The following is a 26,920-nucleotide window of genomic DNA, read 5'->3' as shown; positions in this document are numbered from 1 at the left end:
ATTATGCTTTGGTAAATAGAAAAAAACCCAGTGATTAATGCAGTGACACCACACTGTGATGATTGATTTGAATCCATGTTACTTAAAGATGTGGAAAAGAAGAGAATTATGTAATTGATAAATGTGAGACTGATAAGTACTTTTAACACATTTTACATTTTTACCCCCTCATTTTTTTATATGTGAGAAAAATGAAGCTCAAAAGGTGAATGAGATGTATGAGTAAAGGTAGTGAATGTTTAGCAAGCTTAGACTGTTTTATAATTTGAAACATAGGAGCTTTCACTTTTTCTGACAGTCGGTGGTAATACTGCACTAGAAACTTTTTTTTAACCCCTAGGGAATCACCCGATAGGTTAATCAGCTGTAATGAAAAAAGTAATGCAAATATTCTGGTTAGTATATCTTTTTCATTTAACGTAATAAAATGATCTTGTGTGATAGTCTGTCAGGATTGGAGTGGAGGAAGGTATGCTGGGGACACTACCTTAGAGTTATTGCATATCACATCGTTCGTAGTGATTGTAATTCAGAGTATTCTGTGTATAATGAAACAGGTTTTATTTCCTCCTTCTAGCTATGGAGGATATGAAAGTGTACCAGAAATCTGCCTCCCTACTTAGTTAAGCTAAACTGTTTATATTCAGGGAAGATGTTAGACCTTATCCTATATGCTGGTAACTTGGTGGAAAAGGAATGTCCTCTCACTGGTTCTACCTTTATGGAAATGTCCAGTCTCAGAGACCCACATATTGTGTGGTGTTGAGTGAGGGTAAGAGATTTCTTGGGCAGACCTTGTCCTGCGATTTGGTGAGGAAATTGAATTTGTATCTATTCTGTTCATGTACTCTTTATCCCCATCCCTGTCTTTGCTTTGCCATTTAAAATTATGAAATTTCAATATTGACTCTGTTCTAGGGCATTTTAAAAAGGGAATCTTACATTAACTTCCCGAAATGTATTTTATCATCTTCTTGGGTTTTAGGTTGTTTTGTTTTGTAATAAGACTGTATTATCTTTGCAGCCAGTTACTAGAAGTTCATAAGAAAATATGTACATTCTCTGTATAGTTAAAATATTATATATATATATATTCACAAAGTTGACCATTGTGATTATTTTGTTCAAAGTCTTGTTATGTTTCCTTTAGCCTATGTGACCTGTTAAATTATGAAAGTGTTAAAATACTCCATTATCAGATTTTATCTTGTTCTTATATTTTTGGAAGTCTAACTCTAGGTTCTTGAAAGCTCTATTGCTTTTCCATAGCATTTTTTTCTAAAGAAACTTAACTAGAATTAAATAAATGGAGAGATATACTTTCCAGTTGAGTGGGTCGGCTTACTATCATATAAATGACAGTCCTTCCCCAATTATATGTAAATTTAATGACATTTTGACAGACACCCAACTTTTTTTTGAGGGGCATTAGTTAGAATGATACAAAAAGTAATGAAACAGAACCTAAGAGTAGTTGGGGCCAGGGAACTTTCCTTGTATTTTGAAATTAACAAAATGCTGCAGTAATAAAAGTAGTGTGATGCAAAATATATAGAATTAAGTCATTTGACTACAATTAAATGGATTCTAATGTTATAAGAAATGAATATATTATACTCAATTTCATTTCACCAGAAAATGAATGTTCAATTGGTAAATGATATTAGCCTAAATAGCATATCTGCTTCAAAGAGAACAAAATTGGAACTTTATATGTACATTTCTATAGGTAAAAGATTTAAGTTCAAAATATATGATTTGAGAAGAAATTTTAGAACACTATATAATTTTGAGATGAGAAGACCTTCACAGACAAGGTAGGAAAAGCAGAAGAGATAATTAATATTTAACTTCATAAAACCAGCTATATAAAATTAAAGATTTCTTTTGGCAGAATACACTATGAATTACATCACAAATTCAACAATCAAAAAATTGGTCTCCATGTTTAATAGGGGAATAGACAATCTAATAGAAAAATGGACTTGAATGTGAATTAACAATTCACAGAAAAGAAAAAGTAGATGGTCAAAAAGCACTAAAATGATTCTCTATATAAGTGGGCGGGAAGTATAAATCAAAGTAAATTGAAAAAAAAAAAGCTTCCACCTGTCTCATGGGCAAAATGTATCTGGTTCTAGTGCTGTGTCAGAGAGACAGGGACTCCCCATATACTGGCATGGGAGTGTGGACTAGTTTGTTTTCTGGAAAGTTTCCATTCTTTGACTTAGCAGTCTCAGAGTTAGGTCTATCCTATAGAAATAAAAGCACCAGTGTTTCTGTATGTAGCAGGATGTTTACTTTAACCTTTTATTATAGCAAGAAATGAAAAATGCATTCATATGTTAAATAGTAGGGAAAGACTGAACAAATTGCAGTACATTTATATTATGTACTATTTAACATCCATTACATGCATTGCTTCATAATAGATTAACTAGAAAAGGATCAAATTTTGGAGGGATGTTAATGATATGATTACACTAAAATATATATTTATATGGCTGTAGAGAAAGATTTGGAAGGATGGGGACACACAAATGTTACTTTCTTAGGTGAATAGCATTGGGGGAGGGTGACAAGGAGGAAAACATTCTAAAAAAATATACAGACTTGTGCTTTTTGTCTCCTTGGAATAAGTTAACAGTATTTGCTCATTCATTTATATGTACATATACACATACATACCCCGTAATCACCCTTAACTTTTCTAATGTTTCATCAATTTGAATGACTTCTGGCATTTGCCTCTTTGCTTGTCCTTTGTAGAGTTGTTGCTCCTTTGAGGAGAGAACCCTGACTTCGACTCTCTGGCCTGTACTACTTTTTGGTCCTTTATCTGTTCCTGTTACTTCTGTGATCCATCATTTCAACCACTTTATCACAAATATGTTGTTTTTGTGCCCCTATTTCTATTTAATCTGTGCTAGTCTGTTGATAACCAATGGAGAAAAATCACATAATCCTACGATCAGTGCCTCTGTAAATTCATGGTCTCCAGTTTTACTTGCGCATGAGCAGACAGCTCTGCGGTTCTTGATTTCCCTCATGACCTCTTTCCTTAGCTGCAGGTAGCATTTCAGACACTCCCTTTCCTCAGACCATTAGCTTTGCCAGGTCTTTTCCTGGTTTTATCCCAAGTGCTATAGGGAAAACGACAACTTCTTAGTCCACTTTCCCCTAAAGTGGTATCTCCACCTTCTTGTGCTTAGTCATCTGTCCTGGGGATCCCAGCCCTTCCTGTCTCTTTGTGGAGGTAGGGGTAAGGAGGCAGTATGTGCCCCTCCATGGATTATTTCTGCTACCTCATGCACCTCTTCTATTTCTTTACTCATGTTCTTAAGAGTAAAGATAATGGCCCATAAAACCTGTCTAATTTTTGTTCCCTCCCTGACTTCTCTGTGTTGTACACATACTTTGTTGAATGGAGAGAAAGAAGGAAGGATATGGGGGGGGGAGGGGCGGGAATAATGAGAAAGCAACATGAACTAAAGAGAGGAAGAAGGCCTGGAGATTAAAGATGAAAGCAACAATGGAATGAACCTAAAACAGCCTCACTTTCCCCTACCCAGATCCCTCTGGCCACAACGGGAGACCAGAGTGAAACATGCATCACTCTTACCTGAGCAAGGGAGGGTGTGCTTGTTTAGCACTGTCTGCTGGGCCCTTGTGGTTTCTTAGCTAGAGTTACACTGTCACCTTTCGGTATTTGTGTTCTGATTTGCAATGCTTTGAAAACAAATGAAAGGCAAACCTTTATCTGTAAACTAGTATTCCCCAAGTATGTTCTGTGAAAAAATTGCTTGGGGATAGGTTTTGAGAAATACTGAATTAATAAAGTCTTTCATGTAAATGCTGAAGTATTTTGTGAATTTCCAAAAGCAGCTGTGTTGTTTTCCAACCTCATGACCACATACATTGTGACTTTTCTGTGTTTTCTTCCTCTCCCTTCTCCTGAATATATGTCATGTGTCCCAAGAAAAATAGTTTGGTAAGTGCCGAAGGACACAAGTAAATATATTGTGCTAAAGAATAAATAAAGAAAGAAGATAAAAAAAGGCGAGGTTGCATTGTATGATGCACAGTAACATCCCTATTAAGAAATTTTTATTTCCTGTCAGTTTCTGTGTTTTCTGGGTACTTTGAAGATAGAAAATGATTTTGAAAAAATGAAGCATTATGATTAATGATAGAGGAAATAAGCAATTTTGTAAATAAATATAATCAAGTTCTAGTGTGGCTGAAACTTTGTAGTACTGGAAGATTATTATGTCATGTTATTTCAGGATTGACCTGGATTTCTGTTATTTGAGTTACATTTTCTTATCCTCTTTTCCAGTGGCAGCCGATTAGGAGGCCTGGTGACAGTGTTGTGTTTCTTTTTCAATCACGGAGAGGTAGGTAGCCAACAAAGGTTTTCAAAATCTTAATGGAATTTTACTTCTAGAAATACAAGTCATTTCTTTGGTGGTTTAAATTATATGAAACTTTACTTCTAGAAATATAGGCTTCTTTTAATTACTTTAATTTTAAGCTATAGCAGCATTTGAAAAATGCTTGATCTTGTTTTGAATCAAATTTCAAACAAACATTAGCATTTATTTTAAGTTGATTTTTAATGACATATCTCTCAGATATCTCTTAGTGATTTGAAGAAACCTGTATCAGTTCTTTACAAAGCTCACACTTTCGCTATAAAAGGAATAAGTCAGCCATGTATATAATTAACTGTCTTTTAATGGGATTAACAGAGCTGTGTACTATATTTCTATTTTTGTGTGTTTATATTAAACTTTGATATACTTTTTAGTGTCCTTTGCAGAATATTTTTCTTTATAAATTTTCATGTATCTGAGGGTGTTCTAAGGGAATCAGCATTGTAAAAAGCATAGACTCTGTATCCAGGCTACCTTGGTTCAAACCTTGGCTCTGCCATTTAGTTGGCTGTGTGGCTCGGGCAAGTTTTTTAATCTCATCTTCCTTAATTTCGCCTTTCTTTTCATAAATGGTCATATTTTGCAAAGATTAAATGAATTTATATGTGTAAAGTACTTAGGACAATGCCTGACACATAATAGTTCTATGCAATTGTTAGTTTGTGGTAGTATCATTACAATTAACTTAGTTTAGATTAAATTCTAATATAACTTAAAGGTGTGAATGAATTCTTTCCACTAAATTAATCATAGCTGTAAATGAATTTCTAATACCTATCTAGTTTAATGGAAAGTTCTATAAGAGGGAAAGAAAAGAAAGGTCAGCTTACTTTGTGTGTGACATATCTTAATCCTTTTATATGTTTCTACACTGTCCACTGTATTTGAATATGCATATTACAAAACTACGTGTAGTCATTTTAAAACCTAACTGTAGAATCAAGATTGAATTTTAAAAATTTTTCAGGGAGTTACGGATCGTTGTTGAATATTTGGAATATATACTGAGTATTTGGAATCACAAATTTAAAGCTAGTATGCCCTTACAGATTAGGACATTTGACTAATGAATAGTATGACAATAATTGATTGGTTTGGTCTGAGTTTTGAACCAAAAAATTTTTTTTGATTTTTCTTGACTATGAATGCAGCAATGTTATAGTATAGACCATAAAACATTTAGAAGCAAAGATTCTGAATGACCTAAAAATAGGAAATGACCACTTAACAATGGAAGAAAGGAGCATTGAGTGTTCACAATAAAATGTTGGAAGAAAGGGAATAGTGAAAATTTTTGAAAGTAGAGGTTGAAAACGGAGCTATCTATCGCTAAAATTTTTTAGTCTTTGAATTCTTAAGTAACTGATTAAAAATTTACTTTCACTAGGCAGAAAATAAATTACAAGTGTATTGTCATCAATATCTATGCAGTATTATGTTGCATTATTCAGTGTTTGAAATATATGCTGAAAATTATATGTAAGATAATGACATTTTGAAGCTGTAAGGTCTTCATTGAATTCCTTTTCACAATTAAAGGATTTCTTGTAGTTTGTTAGAATGCAGCATGCATTTGTGACCTTTTTTGATGCAGTTCAGTTCCTTTTTTAATTTTTAAGCTTCAAGATAATGCCTTTAAAAGGCATTGATATTTTAAGCTGTCAACCTATATAGAGAACTATAGATTTTTATTTTCTACTTAACATTTAAAGAGAAAACACTTTGTTGAAACTTAAGGTACGGTTAAAGCACATCTCTTTAGCATTTTCAAATCATATGGATTGTCTGGAACAGCAGTTGTATTTGTGCCATATCTGGTAAAGCACAGTGTCGTTGGAGACCCAGTAAGTACTTTCACATACACTTGATTGCATTCACTCCATATTTTAGATGGGGGAGACCTTGTTCTTTTGTTTCAGTCCTGCAGTTAGACCTTCTTAACCCTACTTTACACAGGATGTAATTGAGTTTTAGAGAACAGAGTTACTTCAGTCATTAAAAGTAATGAATTTTTCTAAGAGATGTAATATAGTTGATTTGGGTAATAAGATAAATGTGGATGAACACTGTGCATGAAGAAAACTCTCAAATTGTATATTATGTGGTTAAACATTTTCTTATTGGTTTTTGCATAGAGATTGATTGCTTTTAAAGATTTGTTATGTATCTCTGCTATCAATTGTACTAAAATCGTTAATCTAACAGACTTTTAAAAATGTATCAAAATACTTTTAAAATCTTTTCATAATTATCCTGTATGTATAACTTTCATAGTAGCTTTGGTATAGAGAAAAAAAAAATTATCTCAAACTTTCTGTAGCAATAGTAGAAATGTCTCATAGTCTGAAATAGAGCAAAAATAAAGGAATAGCTTATTTCCATTATGGTCTTTGTAATTTTATGTAATCTTTAAAGTAGCCCTGCTTGAACTGAGAGTTGTAACGGTTTCATCTAGTATGACTAGCTTAGCATTAGAAATATCAAATTGTTTACATTAATCCAATTTATTTTTCTTTAAATTAAGATGGACTTATTATTTGTATTTATTCAGAAAAATGATTGAGTACTAAAACTGGCACAGTATATTATTTAATTATGTCCAAAGTGAGCTCAGAGAGCTTGATAATTGTTTTAGGACTTTTGCTATTTAATCTCATCCCCTCTACCTCTTTAAAATATTTTGCAGCTCAGGGTGACTAGGCAAAGAAGTAAAAACAAAGATGATATGCTCTTATTTTTAAAAACAAATAAACAAACAAACAATAACCAGCATGGTGATTATCAGTGCTAAGACAAAGAGTTTTGAAGTATTAGTTAGGGATAGTTTTGATGAATTTCATGAGAAAGAAGATGAGTATAGCTAATTGACACTGCCAATTTAAATGAAACCTTTTTAATTTTGCCAGGATTTTTTTTGTTGGTATTTCCCCCACTTTTAGGCTCTAGTTGAAAGTTTTTGGTACTTTGTTATTGGAAATTCATAATGCTAGTATTTTACAAGATCTTATGCCATGTTTGTCTCCTTTTCAGAATTGTTCCTCACTTCTCTTTTATGCTGTTGGAGGAAAATCTAGTAGCTTGTTTTACAGCACCATTTAAATTATGTGTGAAAACACTCCTTTTTGTATTTATAAGTAGTATAAATAGCAGCTTTAGCTTGGTATGTCTTACTGAACCACTTTGACAATTGTGCCATATGCCGTGACTCTTCTTTCAGTGTACCCGTGTGATGTGGACCCCACCTCTCCGAGAAAGCTTCTCGTACCCCTTTCTTGTACTTCAGATGTTGCTTGTGACTCATATTCTCAGGTAACTTTGATTTAGCCTTAGTTGTTACTAGTTTTGCATTAAGAAACTTAAGCTAGAACTTCTTAAACTTTCATAATAAAAAAATCACTATAACAATATAATTAAGATTATACTGTTGCTAGGTGATCTATGGGTGCTGCTTGTGGAGCAGCAGCTCAGCTGCCATTTCTGTCATCAGCGCTTTCCCAAATATTTGCTGTTACCATGATAGTGTCCCAAAAATTGACAGAAAGAAAGGGAAAAGCTGGTGGCAGTAGAGAGTATTCTGTAATTACAGTTCTTCAGAGGCAAAGAACAGTTTCGCTTAGCTATATTAACATGTAATTCTTTCTACATTTGCTTAGTATTCTCGAGAATCAGATGGTTGGGGTTAGAAAGAACCACTCAAATGGACCAAAGCTATACCAGGAGAATTCCTGTAGAAGTTCAGAATTAGACTGACCTATGCCACATTCTGGCCTTCAACTAGAGACGTCATATCAGTAAAAAGAGAGTTGCACTGAGAACAGTTCTCTCCCTGTTCTGTTGACAAATATTGAGGCTAGATAGATGCTACCTTGATTCAGAGGGTAAAATAATAATAATAATAATAATAATAATAATAATAATAATAAGGTATCTATGAAAAGTTAGAACAAAGCCCAATGAAAATCTGCAGATGACTCAGGCTAAAAACTCCCTCCAGTAATGAGCAGATTCAGGAGAACATGGCTGAAGCCCCGTGCACCAGAGGCCACTTTTCTCTAGCTGATGTTGCAGTGGGAATGGAGATGTTTTGTGGCTTTTAGTTACACAGGCTTTTCACAGAATTTAGAATGGGCAGTGGCTCTTTTATTAGCTTTTAAAGCCTCTGCAATTACAGCCTGATTGCTCTCCCCTAAATTTCTTTTCAGTATGGGATTTAAAGCTTCTTTTGCAACTTCAAATTCTGTGAATTCCTAATTTTTAGCCCTGGGGCACCTTGGTAGACATTGCTTTCTCAAGGAAGGACAGCACTTCTGGAGGAAGTGTACAATGTCTGAGCTTTCGATTCACCACTGCAAATGCTGTGTGTCCACATTCCTGACTGGCTTTTCTCTCCAGTTTCATGTAGACCTTGGACTGCCCATCAGTCTCTATTTCCTGCTTCTCTTTGGCCTCTGCTCCTGTCTTAAATCCAGTGGCACAGACCTTTGTTTCCTGTCATACTCCTTCCCTGATCTGCTCTACTCTGAGCTGCTCCACTTCCTGAGCACTGCTTCCTTTCACGCATCCTGAGTGATAACTGCAGATGGTAGTGCTAGTTTTCTTTTTTTGCTATTACAAATCATCACAAACTTAGATTTATTGTCTTACATCTTGCACCTCTATAGCTCGGAAACCATAAAATCAAAATGTTGGCAGACTACACTCCTTCTGGGGCCTCTGGGGAGAATCAACTTCCTAGCTTTTTCTAGCTTCTAGAAGCTGCTGGCTTTCCTTGGCTGGTGGCCCCTCCATTTTCAAAATAGCAGTGGTGCATCAAGTCTTCCCATTACTTCCTTATCTTCTCTCCTGCCTCTCCCACTTTTAAGGATGCTGTGATTACATTAGGTAATCCAGGATAGTCTCCCTATCTGAAGGTAGTGTTCATTTCCATTTGCCTTGTAATGTGACAAGCAATTTTGGGGGATCAGGACGTGTACCATGTGGAGATTATTACTCTTCTGGTCACTGTAAAACTGCTCCAGTCATTGTTTCTTAGCTTCAGAGGCTGCTTTGTGCTAGGTTCTCCTGTCTTGTTCTCCAAGTGCTTTGTGGCAAAAATCTTTCTTTTTCTTTAGACTCTTAATCATGTCTATTCATTCTTTTTTCCTCTTTTTTTTCCCCCTCTTTTTTCCTTTGCTTGGTGTTTGTCTTCATCAGCGTTTTCTTTCTCAGATTTCTGGCCATCTGAAACTGCTACAGCTTTTAACACTGCTGCTTCAGCTTCTCTGTCACCTTCATCCACGTTTTCCTCAGGATCTCTGCCCATTTGTGTTTTCTTAGTTGGCATGACTCCGTTGTTGCCTGGTGTGGCTACTGCTATGGGTGGTTGCTTGGGAATGTGATGGATGCTTTCATCTTCACTGGGGTGACAATTGCTTTCTTAGCAACTACAGTTTTTTTTTGATGGGGAAAACTGCATCCTTTTCTACAGTTACGGCAAACTTCTTGGCTATCTAAATCTTCTGATATTTTATCCTTATAAACTGAAATCTTTTGGCAGGACAGCAATTTCCTTTTATTTTTAGTTTCCACCTATAGTTGACACCTTGTGGGTGAGACAGTAAGAAGCTCAGTAATGTTGAGATAGGCTGCAGATGCCAAAGATGCTATAAATTAGAAGAGACTTTCTTAATGTTAGGGATCATTTATAAATAAAAATACTTAAAATTATAAACAGCTAGTCATAACAGCACAGTCTTAGCTCTTTTGCAGTATTTGTGTTTCCATTTCCATTGTGGTTCAGAGCCATATTGATCATGCCACCACTAGTTGGAATTCTTTTGCTTTCCATTTGCTCCATTGTCCCTCAAGTATATTCTGTACTCAACTGCCAGATTAGTGTAAATTCCATGTGTAAATCTTTAATGTCTCTCCTTACCCATAAAGTTAAAATCTTGTTTAGTATTCAAAAGCAGTAGAGAAATGCTTTGTTTTAGACAGTGACTCATCAACTCTTTGTGATCTACAATAAGTAAGATGCACTTTGTTTATATTGTGACCTACTATACACATACATGGGTGCACACAAAGACCCAACTTAAAGTTTCATGGGATAGAATACTTATTACATAGGATGCAATCATATGATTTGCTTTATTCTCCTTTGCTCCATTAAAAAAAAAAGATAATTTTATCTAGTTTATTTTGTAACTTGTTATAAGTTACCTGGCTTTTAGAAATACTTCATTTAGAGGCATGATAGAAAGGGTTGGATTAGAATAGCAGAAGCATCAAGAAGGGGGAGGGATAGGGATGAGTAAGAACAAAAAAAGAAGAAAGCATAATGGCCTAGGGTGATGGACTGTGGCTTATTTGGTGGTAGGTGTACTTTGGTAGCAATAGCTAATGGGAAGGATCCTAGTGTTACCTCAATTAAAAGAATAAATTAATTAAAAAAGAATATGAATAAAATGCTAAATTAGTATTAAAAATAAAAAAAAAGTAGAAAAGAATGTGTGAAGAAGTGTGATTTAAGGAATGAAGAAAGGTGTTTCCTCTGAAGGTCTCTTCTCTGTTCTATATCCTACTTGTGTAGGGCTGAGCTTTTATCTCACATTTTCCATAGAATCTCCTTCAGTCTCTCAGCCCATATTCTGAATTCTTACATCACTTATCTATATAACCCTTAAACTTAGAATATGTTACTTTCTATATCAGACATTACCTTCCCAACTAATGAATCTCTTGAACACGCCTTTAAAAATATCTGATTATGAATTCACAAAAATACAGTTTGAAAAAAATCCAATAGCTGTACTGACCCAGCCACTCCTCTCTCTGGTAGACATTGTTTTTTACAGTAATAACAGGTATTTACTTTTCATAGAAAATTATTATAACTGAGTGTCAGGAGGTATAATTTCTATCTCATTGGTTTGTTTTATGTCTGGTTTATTTTACAACCAGCTCATGTGTAGAGATACTAATTTGTAGCAGTTTGGACTCATGCTCAGATATTTTGTGGTTAAACTTACTGGTATTTATTTTATCCTTTCAAGGGCTACAAAACTTTATAGGGGAAGCTTGATTGCACTCTGCATTTCCAATGTATTTTTCATGCTTCCCTGGCAGTTTGCTCAATTTGTACTTCTTACTCAGGTAAGGTTGTTTACATTTTTAAATTGCGTTAATAAGCTTCTTAGTGTGTTTAACCATGTGAACTCCTTGGTAACATATCCTGGAACTGAGATGTTATATGAATTTAAGTCCTACATTGTTTTAGATAATACTTTTTTAAAGGGTTAGGCAGGGCAGGAACATATGTAAGATTTATTAATGAATGTTAATTATTACAAGCAAAATTTATTTATTACAGTCAAATGTATGCAAATGGCAGTCTTTGCTATTCAGTGTTTGTGGGCCTAACAGAGGAAGAGTGCTGTAGTTTTGAGTATTTCTCTTAAGTAAACTGTAACTTTTCTCTTAAGTAAAATGTATTTTGTGAATAAAGCTGTGCATTCTTATACAAAGGATAAATGTAATATGATAACAAATATACAAAGCTAAATGGTTCATATTTTATATGTCTCTCCTGCCAGTATACAATTTATCTATCTTTTTTCAGATAGAGGGCTATAAAGCAAGATCAGGGTAGCATTTTTAGAGAGGGAATAAATTGTGTATTTACCGCCCCCCTTCTGGTTTGCTTCTTTATTATGCTGGCCTTATTCATATTCATATTAATATAAAGCACTTTAAAGTTGCTATTTGGTGTTCTTTGAAATGTCTCCCTGTGGAAATGAAGTCAGACCTAGATTTGAGTGCTCACACTACTCACTAGCTTCCTGACTTGACAAAGTACTTAATTTTTGTTAGTTTTTTACTTTCTCATTTGTCAAATAGTGAAGACAAAAGAGCCTACTTTACTGAGTTGTGGTAAGGATCAGATGAAGTAAAGCCTGTAAGACCACGCATTACCTGGTGCTTAGCAAGACGTCAGTCAAGTGAGCTGCTTTTATCATTATGTTTAAAAACAGATTTTATTTGTGCTATATTCTTTCTTTCATCTTACCTTTTAGACTCCTTTGCCTTCTTTAGTTTGATGACATTTTAAATCAGTTTCTGGTTTAAAATGTCCAAGATTAACTCCTTAGGATTCTATCCTGTGGGCCTGCTTTGTGTTGCTGAGCCTCTGTTGGAAAGGAGAGTTAGTTAGTTTAGCTCTCTTGCTCACTTTGGTGGGTGAGGTGGGGTGGGCAGGCTGGGGATGGTTTAATGAGGGGAGCTGGTAGTGTGTTTCCCTGTGGACCTGAGACTGAATGACAGCGCGCACGTCCCAGCAGCCACTGTGCAGCATCTATCATCCCTAAGCTGTGTAGTGTCCCCCAGGGATAAAACTGGTGAAGGGAAACTCTTTTTCTTACTAATGGGAAAGTTTGTTTGGAGGTAAAAAACTTGATAAATTGAACTTAAGTTACAGGTTTGAGAATTCAGTTGTTTTACAAGTTGCCTATACCATGTTTGTGTAGCAGGAAAAGCATGGAATTTAATTCAAATTGAGGAAGGATGGGGAGGCATTGTTTGACTTAATTCCTCTATATTTTACTCTATATTTTACTAAGAGTCAATTAATTAATTACTTCATCTAATTAACTGCAGTACTCTCAGAATTCAGAATAAATACGTACAATTTTTTTTCAAAACTATGAAGTTACAAATACCTTTTTTTTTAGTGAAAATACTTCTATCTTGAAATTGATAAATTTTATTTTTTTAAGATTTTATTCTTATTTAAGCATACAAGAACTGGGGTGCAGGCTAGAGGTATAGGAGGGTGAGAGGATTCACCAGAGACAGAGTGGGATGCAGAACAGGCAGATCTACTGAAATACACTGCTGAGGGGAGCAGTGGGCAAGACAGGAGAGGTCTGCTGTGCCATGTGGGTTATGTCCCTGGGCATGCATTGAACTCAGGCCTCAGTGGCTGGTAATAGCTTGATAGCACTGAGACTTAAGCCCCTGCCCTACCAGGAGGCCCCAAATTTTATTATATCTCGAGAATATTTGTATTAATGAAAGAGAACACTAAAAGAAATACTGATAGTGATTAACAAGTACAACTTATTTTGTTTTTATACACACATATTAAAATCATATATAATTATTTTTGAGTTTGATGTACCTTCCTTGATTACATATTTTGTCATCTGTTACAATTAAATTTGCATATTTTTTGATTATATGTATTTATAGTAGAGTCACTTAACTTTTAAATGAATGTTATTATGGATAATCCATGAAGTAGATAATTTGTATGAGAAGACAATTATTGAGAAGACTGTGTATGGCAGAGAAAAAGCAATTAATATTTGTTATATAAATATATTGACCAGATTCAATTATAAATTGACAGATAAGAGCAAAGCTTAAGAACTCATTTTCAATATAAATATAAGTCAGTTTGAAAGAATAATAAAGGTAATCTTTTCTTCACTTATAGCTATTCATTATATTTATTTTTGATTTTTAACTCATCTTTTTAAATTTCAGATTGCATCATTATTTGCGGTATATGTTGTGGGATATATTGATATATGCAAATTACAGAAGATCATTTATATACACATGGTAATGATTTCATGTTTTCCATTTTTCACTTACTTTGACCTTAAAACAAACTTCTGGTTACTATTGGGTTTGTTCTTGGCTGAAACTAGTTGTAACATAATTCCATAACTAATAAAGTATCATTCCAAAACTGTTATATATAACAGGCCTTGTTTTAAATAGGCCACCCAGAAAAATTTAATTTGGGTCATATTATATGCTGCAGAACCATGCCTGACTTACGTTATCAGTAAAAGAAAGAAGTCATGAAAGAGAAATACGGATTGATATATTATCCAGGAGCTATTCATTATGATGAGGTAGAATGTTCATCCACTGACCAATATATGGGACACACCAGTGAATAAAACTTTAAAGATAGCAGCATATGTAAGGAGGGTGATACAGTGTGTAAATAATAAATGTAGTAAATGGGTAAATTATGTAGCATGTTAGAAGATGATAAGAACTCTAGTCAAAAAGAGAAATGATGTTACCCCAGGGAGCTCAGGGAAGTTGAGGTATCAAATGAGATGACTGAGGCAGGTCTATTGAGAAGGGGATAATGGAGCACAGACTGGGAGGAGAGGAAGTTAGTCAAGTAGAATATTCTAGGTTGGTGGAACAGCTAGAACAAAGGCCCTAATGCTGGAAGGTTGACTTTGGTGGTATTTATTCTTTAAAGACATTTGTCTCTGTCTTTAGACTTTATAATTTTGATGTTTTCATTTTCCAATAACTTTAATGTCATTAGAATATATCATTATGTCTGGTTTTAAATAACTGATACATGTAAAAGGACATGTGTGTAGGGAAGTTGTGAACAGAGTTATAAAATGAACAACTGTGAGCCTGCCCTCCAAATGTGAAATAGAGCCATCATTACTTTTAGAACTCTTGTGTGCCCTAAACTTACCCCTCCCATTTCATAACTTTACCATATATGTATTCCTAAATAATGCATATAATATTTTATTATAAATATTATTATTGTCTTTAAGGTTTGTGAAAAATGGTATCCTTTTATTAGAATTAGTGTTTACTTAGGTTTCTGAGATTAGTGTGTTACTAGAGTGCAGACATTTTCTGCTTTATATTTTTCATTGTGTAAATAAAGCACTAATTATTTTTCCATTTTCCTCATTGAAAGGTTTTTCTTCCATTTTTCCTTTATGTATAATGCACTGTGTCTTACACATACCTCCTAGAACATATATACTAAGAGTTTCTCTAGAGAATTTAAACCTAATAGTAAAATTGCGGGTGGCAAATTCTGTGTAATATGGTTTTGTGTTTCCTTTTTTAATGACATTCTTACTAAAATCTTTTGGCATTTTTTTTTCTTCTGACATCTGAGAGAAAATGGTATCTGTTTTATTCAGTTCAGTGTAAACCACTATTTTCACTCTCTGTTTTAATGCTTAAATTATTTCCAAAGGACAAATTTCCTGTCCTTTTAACATGTCCTCAAATAACTGAGCACTTTTAAAAACAAATAAATAAAGGCTTAGCTTCATCAAATGCTTTTCTGTATCTGCCTGCCTGTATCTGTCATTCAAAATAAATTACAAATCAAAATAAATTGATCCTATGTATTTTCCCTCTTTAATGTTAATTGATTTTTTTTTTTTCCAGCAAGATATCGTGCTTTTCTGGGCTTAACACAATTTTTTAAATATTACTAGATTCACTTTGCTATCTGTTAGGATTTTTATTTAATTTTTATTTTTTTCACTTTTATGGATTTGCCAGTTGTTTATGCAACTATGTAATTTGAGGATTATAATCTCATACCTTTGTATACATACTTCACCTACCATTAACCAAAGCACAGTGCCAATGCCAAATCACTTCACTTCCCATCCACTCTGGTTACCTTTTTATTTTTCAGAGTGTAAAAATTATGTTTTGCTGTCTTAATGTCAGTTTTTTTCCCCCCCGTTGGCTCTTGGGTTATATGAATTCCCTTATATTTTTTAGATATAAACTCTTTGTCTGATATATGGTTTGCAAATATTTTCCCCCATTCTCCAGGTTTCTTCACATTGTTGATTATTTCTTTTGCTACGCAGGAGAGTTTTAGGTTGATGTAGTCCAGCCTATTTATTACTGATTTGGTTGCCTGTGTTTTGGAGTCATATCTAAAAAACCAAAACTGAAAACAAACAAACATTGCCAAGACCAGTGTTACAGAGCTTTTCCCCCTATGTTTGCTTCTAATTTTATGGTTTCAAAGCTTATATATATATATATATATATATATATATATATATATATCTGTAATCAACTACTGCTTCATGTTGTGAGCCTTGTAAGTTAGGGGTCCTATTTTATTCTTTTACATATGGATATTTAGATTTCCTGTGCTCTATAGGCAGAAGAGTAAAGTGGTACAACATTTTGTATGGCATTTGTCAAAATTTTAAATATTTTAAAATGTAGAAAATCACCCATCAATCCCACTTCTCATAAACATATTGATATATACATAAGATAAACATGTAAAGATGTTTACAGCAATGTTTGTAGTAAGAAAACAGAATGACAACAGAGCTAGAAAGCACTTAAACGTTTAGCAGTAGTCAGGATTGATTAAATTATAGTGCAGCTCTTTTTTTTTTTTTTTAATAGAGGCATGTATTATTTATTTGTTTGTTTGTTTGTTTTGTTTATACATGCACTGGTACAGTCAGAAGCGCGGGAGGGTGAGAGAATTCACCAGAGCCAGAGCAGGGAGCAGAGCAGGCAGAAGGAGCGAAGTACACTGCTGAGGGGAGCAGCGGGCGGCAGGAGAGGTCTGTTCGCCATGTGGGACCCTCCTCTGGTGGCCGGGGAGCAGCCGGGGATCGAACCGGCGCCACAGAGGCCACGGGCAGCTTCGCAACCCAGCGCTCAACCGCTGCGCCACCGGGGAGGCCCTATAGTGCAGCTCTTAAGGAGAATATTTTTTCCAGTCATTCAAAATAAATTACACGGTTTGGATTGACTTAGAAAACTGAAACAGAGTAAAAACAAGTCATAATATAGCTTATTTCCATTTGTGTTTTTTCAAAAATACACAGAATTTGTACATGTGTCTGGAAGGATGTACAAAATACTTGATGGTGGTGATCTTTGGGGGTTTGAGTTTGAACTTATGGGTATGTGCAATTTCCAGAATAAAAATTAGTGGTGGTTGTTTTTTGTTTTGTTTTTGCTGTGTGTATATTAATGATATTTTTCTTGGATTTTTCCAGATTTCTCTTGCTCTCTGTTTTGTTTTGATGTTTGGAAACTCAATGTTATTAACTTCTTATTATGCTTCCTCTCTGGTCATTATTTGGGTAAGTGTTCTTTTAGTACATAGCTGTTTTTGGAACACTGGCCTTAGATTCACCTGGAATTTACTATGAAAATTATTTCAAGTGTCTTACTAGAGACATCTATATGTGATAATGTATTCAAATACTCACTTCCAAAACAGGGAAGGACACACAACAGAAGTTAATATTCAAAACCATAGCACCTTACATTGTGGTCCCAGTGCACCCTATCTGTCTCTTTTCTGTCACCACAGTATTGTCTCAGGGTTCATTTTAGGAAGGATTCTGTTCTTTTTCCCTTTTCTTTCTTCCTCTCTTTAGTTTTTATTCTGTTCCTGCTTCATTCTCTGACCCCCCTTTTTTTTTCTTTCCAACCGTACTGTGATCAGTGGCCTTAACCCTTGATTTTTTAGTCTCCCCTCCCCACTGCCATATTTGTATGAAACAGTCACATAGTTTAAATCAGGTGATTCAGTTTTATTTTGTAAAATCACTACCAACAACAGATTTACATTATGGAGAGATCATCTTAAAAAATTTGAGCGAATGACAATAGGTCATCTAACTCCTGCCTCTTTTGGCAGGTGACTTTCTAAATATAAATCTTCCTAAATTAAAGAACTTCCAAAGGTGGCTGTTCTTTATTAGTGGGGTTTCACCATTACAATATTTTGCCAACTTAAGAGTAAAGATCTCCTTTATATTTAAAGTACATGTGCGTTAGAATTGGCCTGTTTGTCCTGTCTTAATTAAAATGTATTCTACTTCCTGGATAATCATTTGTTACTTAGGTCATTTGGTAGAACCCAATAACAAATTTGGAAACTCTTATTTCTCTGTCTTATTTTATAAATAATATTAATAACTAGCTTCCCCAAAATATGCCTCTTCCCAATCTAGGCCACAATTATTTTAGGTTGTATGTCTCGAGTATAGTTAGTTATGGAAATTAGCAATTAGCATATGGTTGTGATGTACTTACAACAGTGACAAAAAAATCATTAACTGAGTTGCTATGCTTTGAGATGAAAAAGGTTCTTATAGTCAGTGACTTCTGTTTGTAATTTGGCGGTGTGACAGAGTACTTAATGCTGTATCTTACCATGTGTAGATGGGCAAGTCCTGCTAATACGCAGGTTAGTAATGATCTTGGTACTTGTATATAGGGAAGTCATTGAATGGAAGATGGCATAGCAATAAAAGCTAATGTCAGCATATCTTGCAGGAAATTTCTGTTAAGCTCCTACAATGTACCAAGTTTCCTACTAGGTGCTCGATACTGAGGTGTGTCTTAGATGTGAGTTAAACATGTTTACTTATATTTCATATATTTTGATGTGTAAAAATAAATAAGTCTAACAGCTGAAGAATATAGTTTGTTTATGCATATTTAACTATAAACAGACATTTGTCTATTTTAATTTTATCTATACTTACTGCTTTGAAACCTGAATCTTATCACATGATGCTCTCTCACATATTCAGAAATTTCTGAAAAGATTTAATTTGTTTCATGTATTTATGTTTTGATCTCTAACCAGTTTTTGTCAAATTGGAAATAGATTTAGCTTCCTATATTTATCACACTTTGGGAGTGATAATGCACATGAAAAGACATAAGATTTGACAGAAAAGTAATTAGTTGATGCACTTGTAGTTATTCTGAGTCTATAGTATGTGATTTAAAGAATAATTATTTAAGACACCTGTGTGAATTTGTGAAATTATTATATAACTCAACTCTTAGATAAATCAGAGATGTAAAATCAGTCATAGAAATTTATATATGGTGATCTGTTTTCAACTTTACAAAACTACTAACCAAAACTACTTTGATTAAGTAGGGCTATTTTTTAAAGTCAGTGAGCCTGCGGTGCTGCTGTGTGAAACATGGACAACGTGCTAAATTTTAGATTCTTGAGAGTCTTATTATTTAGAGGGATTTTTTAGTACTTGAATTTATGTCTATAAGTACTAACTGTATATCTCGCTATTTTCTCCATGCAGAGCATACTGGCAATGAAACCACATCTCCTGAAAATAAATGTTTCTGAACTTAGTTTATGGGTAAGAATCAATCGATTTGATTGCTTATGTTTTCCTTCTCTAAAATATATCATTGGTTTTATGTTTTACTTTTAAGGAAATGATCTATGTAATTAATGCAAGGAATCTAACAGTTTTACAACATATTAGGGCTCAATTTTAATGTGCTGAAGTGCCCTTTTCATGAAGGAAGTTAGCATTAATATTGGATAGGTAGTTAAAGAATTCCAGTTTTATTTATTTTATTACCAATTTTTTTTTTTCCTGAGGAGCTGAGCATGTATAAGAAACTGTTAACAAGACAGCAATTTTATTGAAATAGCTATATAAACCTTCTATAAAATATATTTTTATAACTAGGTTATATATGTGGTTTTGGTGATAGCCCCTGGATTTTAGAGTAGCGTTCTATATTTTAATTTCAGGTATACATTTTTTTAGCATTTTTTCTTGCATATGAAGATATTTATTTCATGTATATGGTTAAAACATTTTTTTCTTCCTTGGCTATGTCTATAGAATGTCTATGGAAGCATCAGTTTATTTTTGTTATGTTACATTTTTCTTTTGTAGGTTATACAAGGATGTTTTTGGTTATTTGGAACTGTCACACTCAAGTATTTGACATCTAAAATCTTTGGCATTGCAGATGATGTAAGTGCATTTTGCTAAGACTTGAAAAGAATTAAACAAGAATGAATTGCTGGAGTTACTAAGTCCCACCATTTAAGTCAAATTCTAGGATAAAGTCTATTCATCTGTTGTTTTGTTTACTATGATAGGAAGTAAATATGACTATTTATGGTCTCTTCCTATATCACAAAGATTTTAAAATTTTAAAGCAAGAAGTCTCCAGAGGTTTAAGTTTAAAATTTAAGTCTATGTAGTAATTTTTTTTTTGGTTTATTTTAATTTCCTTTTGTAACAGATAAAGCCGCCAGTTTCAGAGACTTTTAAACCTTTAAACAGATATCATAATATAATCCATCCTTAGTGAACTTTAGCTCTTTACATATCTGGCAGTTATTATATTGTGATTTATTACCTCTATTTTGTTTAAGGTTGTCCAATTATTTTACCTTTAAAAACTTTTTCATTGCGTAGATTGCTTTCTTACGCTCTTTGAAGTGCGATATATCCTCCCTATTGACTTCTTAAGTTTATCAGTATACATTTCTCCTCCAATAAGATTAACTTGAAAATTCTTCAAGATATTCCCTTCACCCTTTAGTTCCTACTCCCCCTCTTCATGTGGATATCATGTAGGATGTTAAGTATGGTTTTTCTTAGATATAACTTTCCCCTTTTCCTTGATTCTTGTGCTTTTATGCACTAATGAACTTGGAAGTTTGGTAAATGTTATCTCATTTGTTGAAATAATTGCACCTTCCTTATATAATATTTTTGTGGGAACTAACCAAAGCAATATAAGTAAGAACACTTGCCATCATGTAAAGAATTTTATAGATGGATTAGTCAAAAGATGTGTTTTATTCCAAGTCTTGCCCATTTTCTACTTCTTTCAAAAAGTCTTTTCAATCCCTTTTTCAGAAATCTGAATCACTATGTCCTTTTCTTACTCCATTGCCCTTTGTGCATTTATGATTGACAGATGTCTGCATGTCCCCAAGCCCATTCCTCCTGATAAGCTCCAGCAAAGGATGTTGTGTAATATATTTCAGCAGGGTTAGCACAGTGAGCACGGACAACCCAGGATAAAAGCCTTTGGTATGTTGATGAATGATCATGGAAGCCAGACTGCTGTTGGCATGATCACGTTAGCAAAAGAAGAGAGAGCCTGAAATTAGACAGCACAGCACTTTCTTCTTTCACAGAAGCAAACCTAGTATGGAAATAGTAGACTATAATGTCGTGAAGACTATTTTTAGATATCATTAAGATGAAAATGCATTATTAAGATATATAGCATAATATAATGGTACCTCACTTTATTCCTTACTAGGCTCATATTGGCAACTTATTAACATCAAAATTCTTCAGTTATAAGGATTTTGATACTTTATTGTATACCTGTGCAGCAGAGTTTGACTTTATGGAAAAGGAGGTAAGATGTGATTTCTAGTTTTCTTAGATTTTAGTCCATTCATTTTTCTTAAGAGGTATATGCTCAGATGTTTTTTTCCCTTAGGCTTGTTCCTCTGTGTTGTTATCTCATTTTGAAGAAATAGGAAAATCCAGCAGCTTAGTGGAGATGTTCCTATTTGCATTAGTTCATTTCCATGAACTATTTGGCCTTTTCTCATTTTGACAATTTAGAAGCATGCATTCAGACTAGCAGTCTTTTTCTTTTTTTTTTGATGGATAAACACAATGGCATGTCAGGCATGTCTTTTCAGAGATTTCATTAATTCAGTGACGTTCTTGTATTTCCACCCACTTTGTGGTTGTTTGAATGATCACATTGCTTTGAAATAACAGAGTAGTAGTGAATACAAGTTTTTCATTCCAAGAACATTTTTTATTCTAAAACTATATTCAGATGTATAGAAAAAAATCGAAGAGTAGTTTAGTGAACTGTGAGACAGAAGCCTGCAATATTACTTGATGTTCTTGAACAAATGACTCATTCTTTGTAGTACAGCTTATTAGTTTCTAGGAGTGCGCTAAACAAACATGGTGAGGCAAAATGAAATATTTTGGAAAGTAGTATTTTAGTGATATTTTATATAAACTATATTTTGCAATTTTTTAGGATCTGGCTAAGGTCAACAAGCATATATTTATATGTCTTTGTTAATATTGCTCAGGTGCTCCTAAATTATTATATTTTATTATCTGTGAGATACTTTTCCTTAAAGCTGTATGTCTGTATGCATTAAATTTGCCAACAGTACTCTTAACTCATTCATTTTCCTCTTTGATCTCCCTGGGTTAACCCTGTATCCCTGGTTACAGACCAGTGGGTGGGAGTACACCACACCGCAGGCTCTTACTAGCTAGACTTCTGAGTAGACTTTGTCCTTGTACATGTACTGTTTCCTCCACACACTGTCAGTCTTTCTTGGTGTTCTAACAAATTACTTTGACACTTAGTGGCAAATAAAAGGTGTATGGATGATAGTGCTGAGCTTGCTGAAAGAAACTAAGAAAGTGTGTCTTGCAAGACATTACAATGTATATCAGAGCAAGACTTTCTCGAGGAATTAGTAAAAGAAATAGAGGGTAAGCATCAACAGAGAGTTAGGACGCAGTGGAAGTCCTTCGATATTATTGAGGATGCGTGTGCCACTATAGTCTGAGGATATGAAACACCAGTTATGTGGTTGAAGAAATTGCTTATTGAGGTATAACATGACATCATTCAATTTGAAGAAAATGACACAGCTGTTTTCTGCATTGCTGTAGATCCCTTCACAGCAACTGTACTGTAGAGTCAGAATACACTCCCATCCTCTTATGGTGTGTCTGTACAGTGGGGAAAAGGGAACAATATAACATTATTAATATGAAAAGACAAGTAAGTAGATAATAGAGGGAACAAAGTGGTACCATCTTATTTACATATAAAAAACAAAGTCCAAGAGCAAAATTTCAGCACTGGCTTTGGGTAGTGAGATAATGATTTTTTTGTATGTGTAATTTTTCACTTTCTATAATATATTTTTAGTGTTTTGTGCTACTAAAACAAAGTGAAAAGAGTGAGGTGAATCCTTCCCTTTAAGAAAGGCGAGTAGATAGCAACAATATCTAAAGTACAGGGATCCGAAGACAGGTACATTTGTATGGCAGGGAGTAGATAATGCTGTATAGACCCATGTGTCATGCCTGATTATATGTGTTTGTGTGTACTTAATGAAATGAAGAAAACATCAGAGATAAAGGAATAAAAGATTCCTCAGGAAATGTTCATGGGATCAGAAATCCCTGAATTTTCACTTGATCAGAGTATCTTATCAGTCACTTTTATACATGAAGATCTTTTTGGATAGATATAAACTCTTTAGTTCATGTGTCTTTCTTTTCCTATTGTAAAGAAATTATTCCACTGTCTTCTGGTTTAAAGTGTTAGTATTTAAGTCTGATGATCTGATTTTCTTTGTAAAAGAAGTAATAAAAATGCTTTTAAAAAAACTTTGGAGAATAACTTAAAATGGCTTGAACTCTTAAATTTTGTTAAATACTTTTAGCACAATTTTGACACATTGCCTTTTTGAGGTGAACCACCTGTATCTTACAACTGTTCTTAAATTTAAGAATAAATTTACATTTTAAATATTAAGTATTGTGAGCTTGTTTATAAAGGTAAATAGTAAAATTTAAAACAAAAATTATTAGTGGCACTTTTAATTGCATGATATATGCATTTTGTATTAAAAACTATCAAAATTACTTGTCTAACGAAATAATAAGTAAAAATATTTGGAATAAGATGGAAAGTGATAAAATGCTGCTTATTATATACTTTGTAGTATTAAAACATACCTGTATTTTTAATATATTTGAAGCTAGATTTCTCTTTATAAAAATACTTTGGAAAGCATGCATCATTTGACTCAATAATACAGGATTACTTTTTAGAGGGATAATGTTGGAGGTAAACAGAATAATGGAAATTTAAACATTTTAAGACTGGGAATGTTTGAGACTGTGCACAGGATTGCATTATGTAGGGCTTTGTTATCAGATTTTTTACAATCTTCTTTTAATTTGAGAAAATGTAAAGTGTTTCCTCTTGTAAACATTGGTCGTCATTATGCATGTATTATGTGGAAGGTGACAATTTTACAAAATGTACAGGAAAAGCTTTCCATTTAAAGGCACTCTGCTGACCTTAAATGAATATTAATTTGGGTTCTCAGAAAAGTAGTGTGCACAGAGTGAGCCGTGAACCCTTTAGTCATATTTTACACTTACAAGAGTTTGGGACTGACTGTATTTGTTAGTGTTTTCGACTCAACATTTTGGGAAAGTTTGTTTCTATGGAAATAGGTCTTTGTGGCTAGACTGAATCCTGGATAGGTGAATGTTCTTGTTCTGTTCATCCTTTTAAAAACTAAATTAGTTCATTTTTGAAGTGACATTTTATCTGTGTAAAATAATGTTTTCCTCTAACAAAGCACCTCTCAATTTCAGACTCCACTGCGGTATACGAAGACATTGTTGCTCCCAGTTGTTCTGGTCGTTTTTGTTGCAATCGTTAGAAAGGTGCGTCTGTCACTTAAGAGCTCTTTTCTATAATAAAACATTTTCTTGTGTTTAACCTACTAGTTGTGTATACAAGGCTACATGTTAATATGACCCAATAATTTTGTATGGGTTAATAGGAGCATTTTCTGTATATTCTTAGTAATATAATAGCCTTTGGTGAATTAAAGTGAATTAAAGGTGAATTAAAGTCGTGAAGAATACTCTCCTATTAGCACAGACATAGGGAAAGAATAGCTCAAGTGTTTGTAGTCATGTATTTTGAAAGATGTATCAGAGAGACCATGTTGGCCTAGATACAGTTGTTTTGCCTGTGTAAAGTATCACCAACTCACTTTTAGCTTTTATGTGATAATCCCCCCAAAAGATTCAGTGTATGTCCAAGTGATTTGCGCAGTGTTCATTAACTCCTCCCAAAACAGTTCACAAACAATACAGCTCACATTTCAATTGGTTATTAAATGGCCCAGTGGGGTACACAGATAATATCATCCCTATTATGAGAGATACAGAATTGGAGGAGCAAAGAGGTGATTAACCACCTCACATCATGTCATTAAGTAGCAAGGAAGAGCAGGAATCAGACCCCGTAACTGCCCTCTTGTTGTGCGCCATATGATGTTCAGCTCTGCAGTCTCACAGCCCCTTTTAAGTTCTAATCAGGTTATGGTTTGTCAGTTTTTGCTATTGCCAGACTCTACGTCCTTTGCGCTTTTGCGTACTTTATGTCAGTGTGCACCCAGTAGGTAGTCAAAAAATACCAAATGTTGGTAATCTATAAGGCATTCAAAAGGTAGTTACCTGGGTAGCTGGAGATGATGGAAACCATGAGATCAAGTAAAGAAGTTAGGATGTTTGGTTTAAAGGAGAAAAGATTCAAATAGTAAAAGGATATTCATTTTCAAATATTTAAAAGCCTGCCACTTGAAAATAAGATTACATTTATTTTAGTTCCTTAGAATTACAGCAAATTTCAGGAGGTGGGACATTTGACCAGAAATGGTCTGGACTTATTAGGAAAAGTGTTATATATTCAAGCAGCAACTGGGTGGTTCTTTTAAGAGCTGGATCACAGCCTGTCATTGGTGTTATATAGAACATCCATGCGGGGGCAACTACAGATTAAATAACGTGCAGTTGCTGCTAAATGTGAAAACACAGTGAGTATCTTAGTTGTGCTTAGTCTCTGACCCAGTTCTCCATAAAAGAGAGGCATTACTAACAACCTTGGCATGGTGGAATTTACTGAATGTCAACCAGAAGCCAGAAGGTTAGGTTTGAAAATGCAGTAATACTTCTTAGTTGTTGTCTGACTTCAGGGAGATCATTTAATTCATCTGAGCCTGTTATTCATTCACAGAATGAGGTTAATAAAATCTGCCTGAATAGGATTGTTACATACTAGATATGACCATGCACTGTACAAATGTAAGGTTATTTTGTTGTAATTACTATTTTTGAGTTATGTCTTACATCCATACTGCCTATATTTTTATAGTTTTAAAATTTAGAAGATACTTCTGTTAAAAATTTCTTAGTTGTTCTAAAGTATTTAAAAATCTATTTGCAGATTGTTAGTGACATGTGGGGTGTCTTAGCTAAACAACAGACACATATCAGGTAAATATGCTACTAATATTTTGTTACCTCTACTCATTTATTAGATATTTAGAATGTACTAATTCATTAATTTAATTAAAATTAGTGTGTTAGATTTATAGTTAACATTATTACTCAACATTTGATAATTGATGTTTTCAATTGTTGTCATAATGTTTTTCTCATTATTTCCTATCTGTGCAGAACTTTCCACATGACTTATTCAGACCCCCAAGTCCCATCCTGAACAATATGACAGTAGTACTACATGTAATCTATACTTGAAAGAACAGAACTTTGTGCTTCAGTTAGCAGAAAAAAAATAATATTTTTTTGTGACCAGTGGGCTGTCTTTTGAGAAAAGAGGCGGGAAATAGAACATTTGATCCATACATCACTTTTTACACAAAATAAATTCCAGATGGAACAAAGATATAAATATAGGGGAAAAAAATGAAAACCTCAAATTAACCAAAGGATTATTTTTATGTTTGTAGGGTTAGAGATACCATTAAACATCACGTGGAACCTATAACCTTGACAAGTAACTATATAAATATTTTGGTTTTGTAAAAGATATCGTAAGCTTGTTGAAGGAAAAGACAAATTACAGACAATATTTGCAATATATGAAAAAGTACTAAAATGGCCATCATGTATAGAGAACTTCTACAGATTAATAAGAAAAATATATATCATTAGAAAAACAAGTGAATAACACAAGTAGGAAATTGTGTTCACATTAAGTTCACAATTTTCCCTTTTCCATATTTTCGTGTTCATGGTCTT

At 33.8% G+C, this 26,920-nt stretch overlaps 1 protein-coding gene across 3 annotated transcripts in view; it reads left to right on the top strand.

The window, feature by feature from the left end:
* Positions 1 to 26,920, top strand: part of DPY19L1 (dpy-19 like C-mannosyltransferase 1) — an 84,921-nt gene that overhangs the window by 31,733 nt on the left and 26,268 nt on the right. For all 3 annotated transcript variants that reach the window (XM_037510114.2, XM_037510118.2, XM_054692466.1), the window contains 10 exons: positions 4,340 to 4,397; positions 7,654 to 7,745; positions 11,471 to 11,570; positions 13,962 to 14,039; positions 17,255 to 17,341; positions 19,328 to 19,387; positions 19,940 to 20,020; positions 21,330 to 21,431; positions 24,461 to 24,532; positions 26,103 to 26,152. In XM_037510114.2, coding sequence (XP_037366011.1) covers positions 4,340 to 4,397; positions 7,654 to 7,745; positions 11,471 to 11,570; positions 13,962 to 14,039; positions 17,255 to 17,341; positions 19,328 to 19,387; positions 19,940 to 20,020; positions 21,330 to 21,431; positions 24,461 to 24,532; positions 26,103 to 26,152 — 780 coding nt within the window. The remainder of the gene's footprint in view (positions 1 to 4,339; positions 4,398 to 7,653; positions 7,746 to 11,470; positions 11,571 to 13,961; positions 14,040 to 17,254; positions 17,342 to 19,327; positions 19,388 to 19,939; positions 20,021 to 21,329; positions 21,432 to 24,460; positions 24,533 to 26,102; positions 26,153 to 26,920) is intronic.

Source organism: Talpa occidentalis, unplaced genomic scaffold (assembly GCF_014898055.3).
Source record: "Talpa occidentalis isolate TD23 unplaced genomic scaffold, MPIMG_talOcc4v2.1, whole genome shotgun sequence".
Classification (NCBI taxonomy): domain Eukaryota; kingdom Metazoa; phylum Chordata; class Mammalia; order Eulipotyphla; family Talpidae; genus Talpa; species Talpa occidentalis.
Note: the sequence above shows the minus strand (reverse complement) of the source record. Positions and strands in the feature narration are given on the sequence as shown.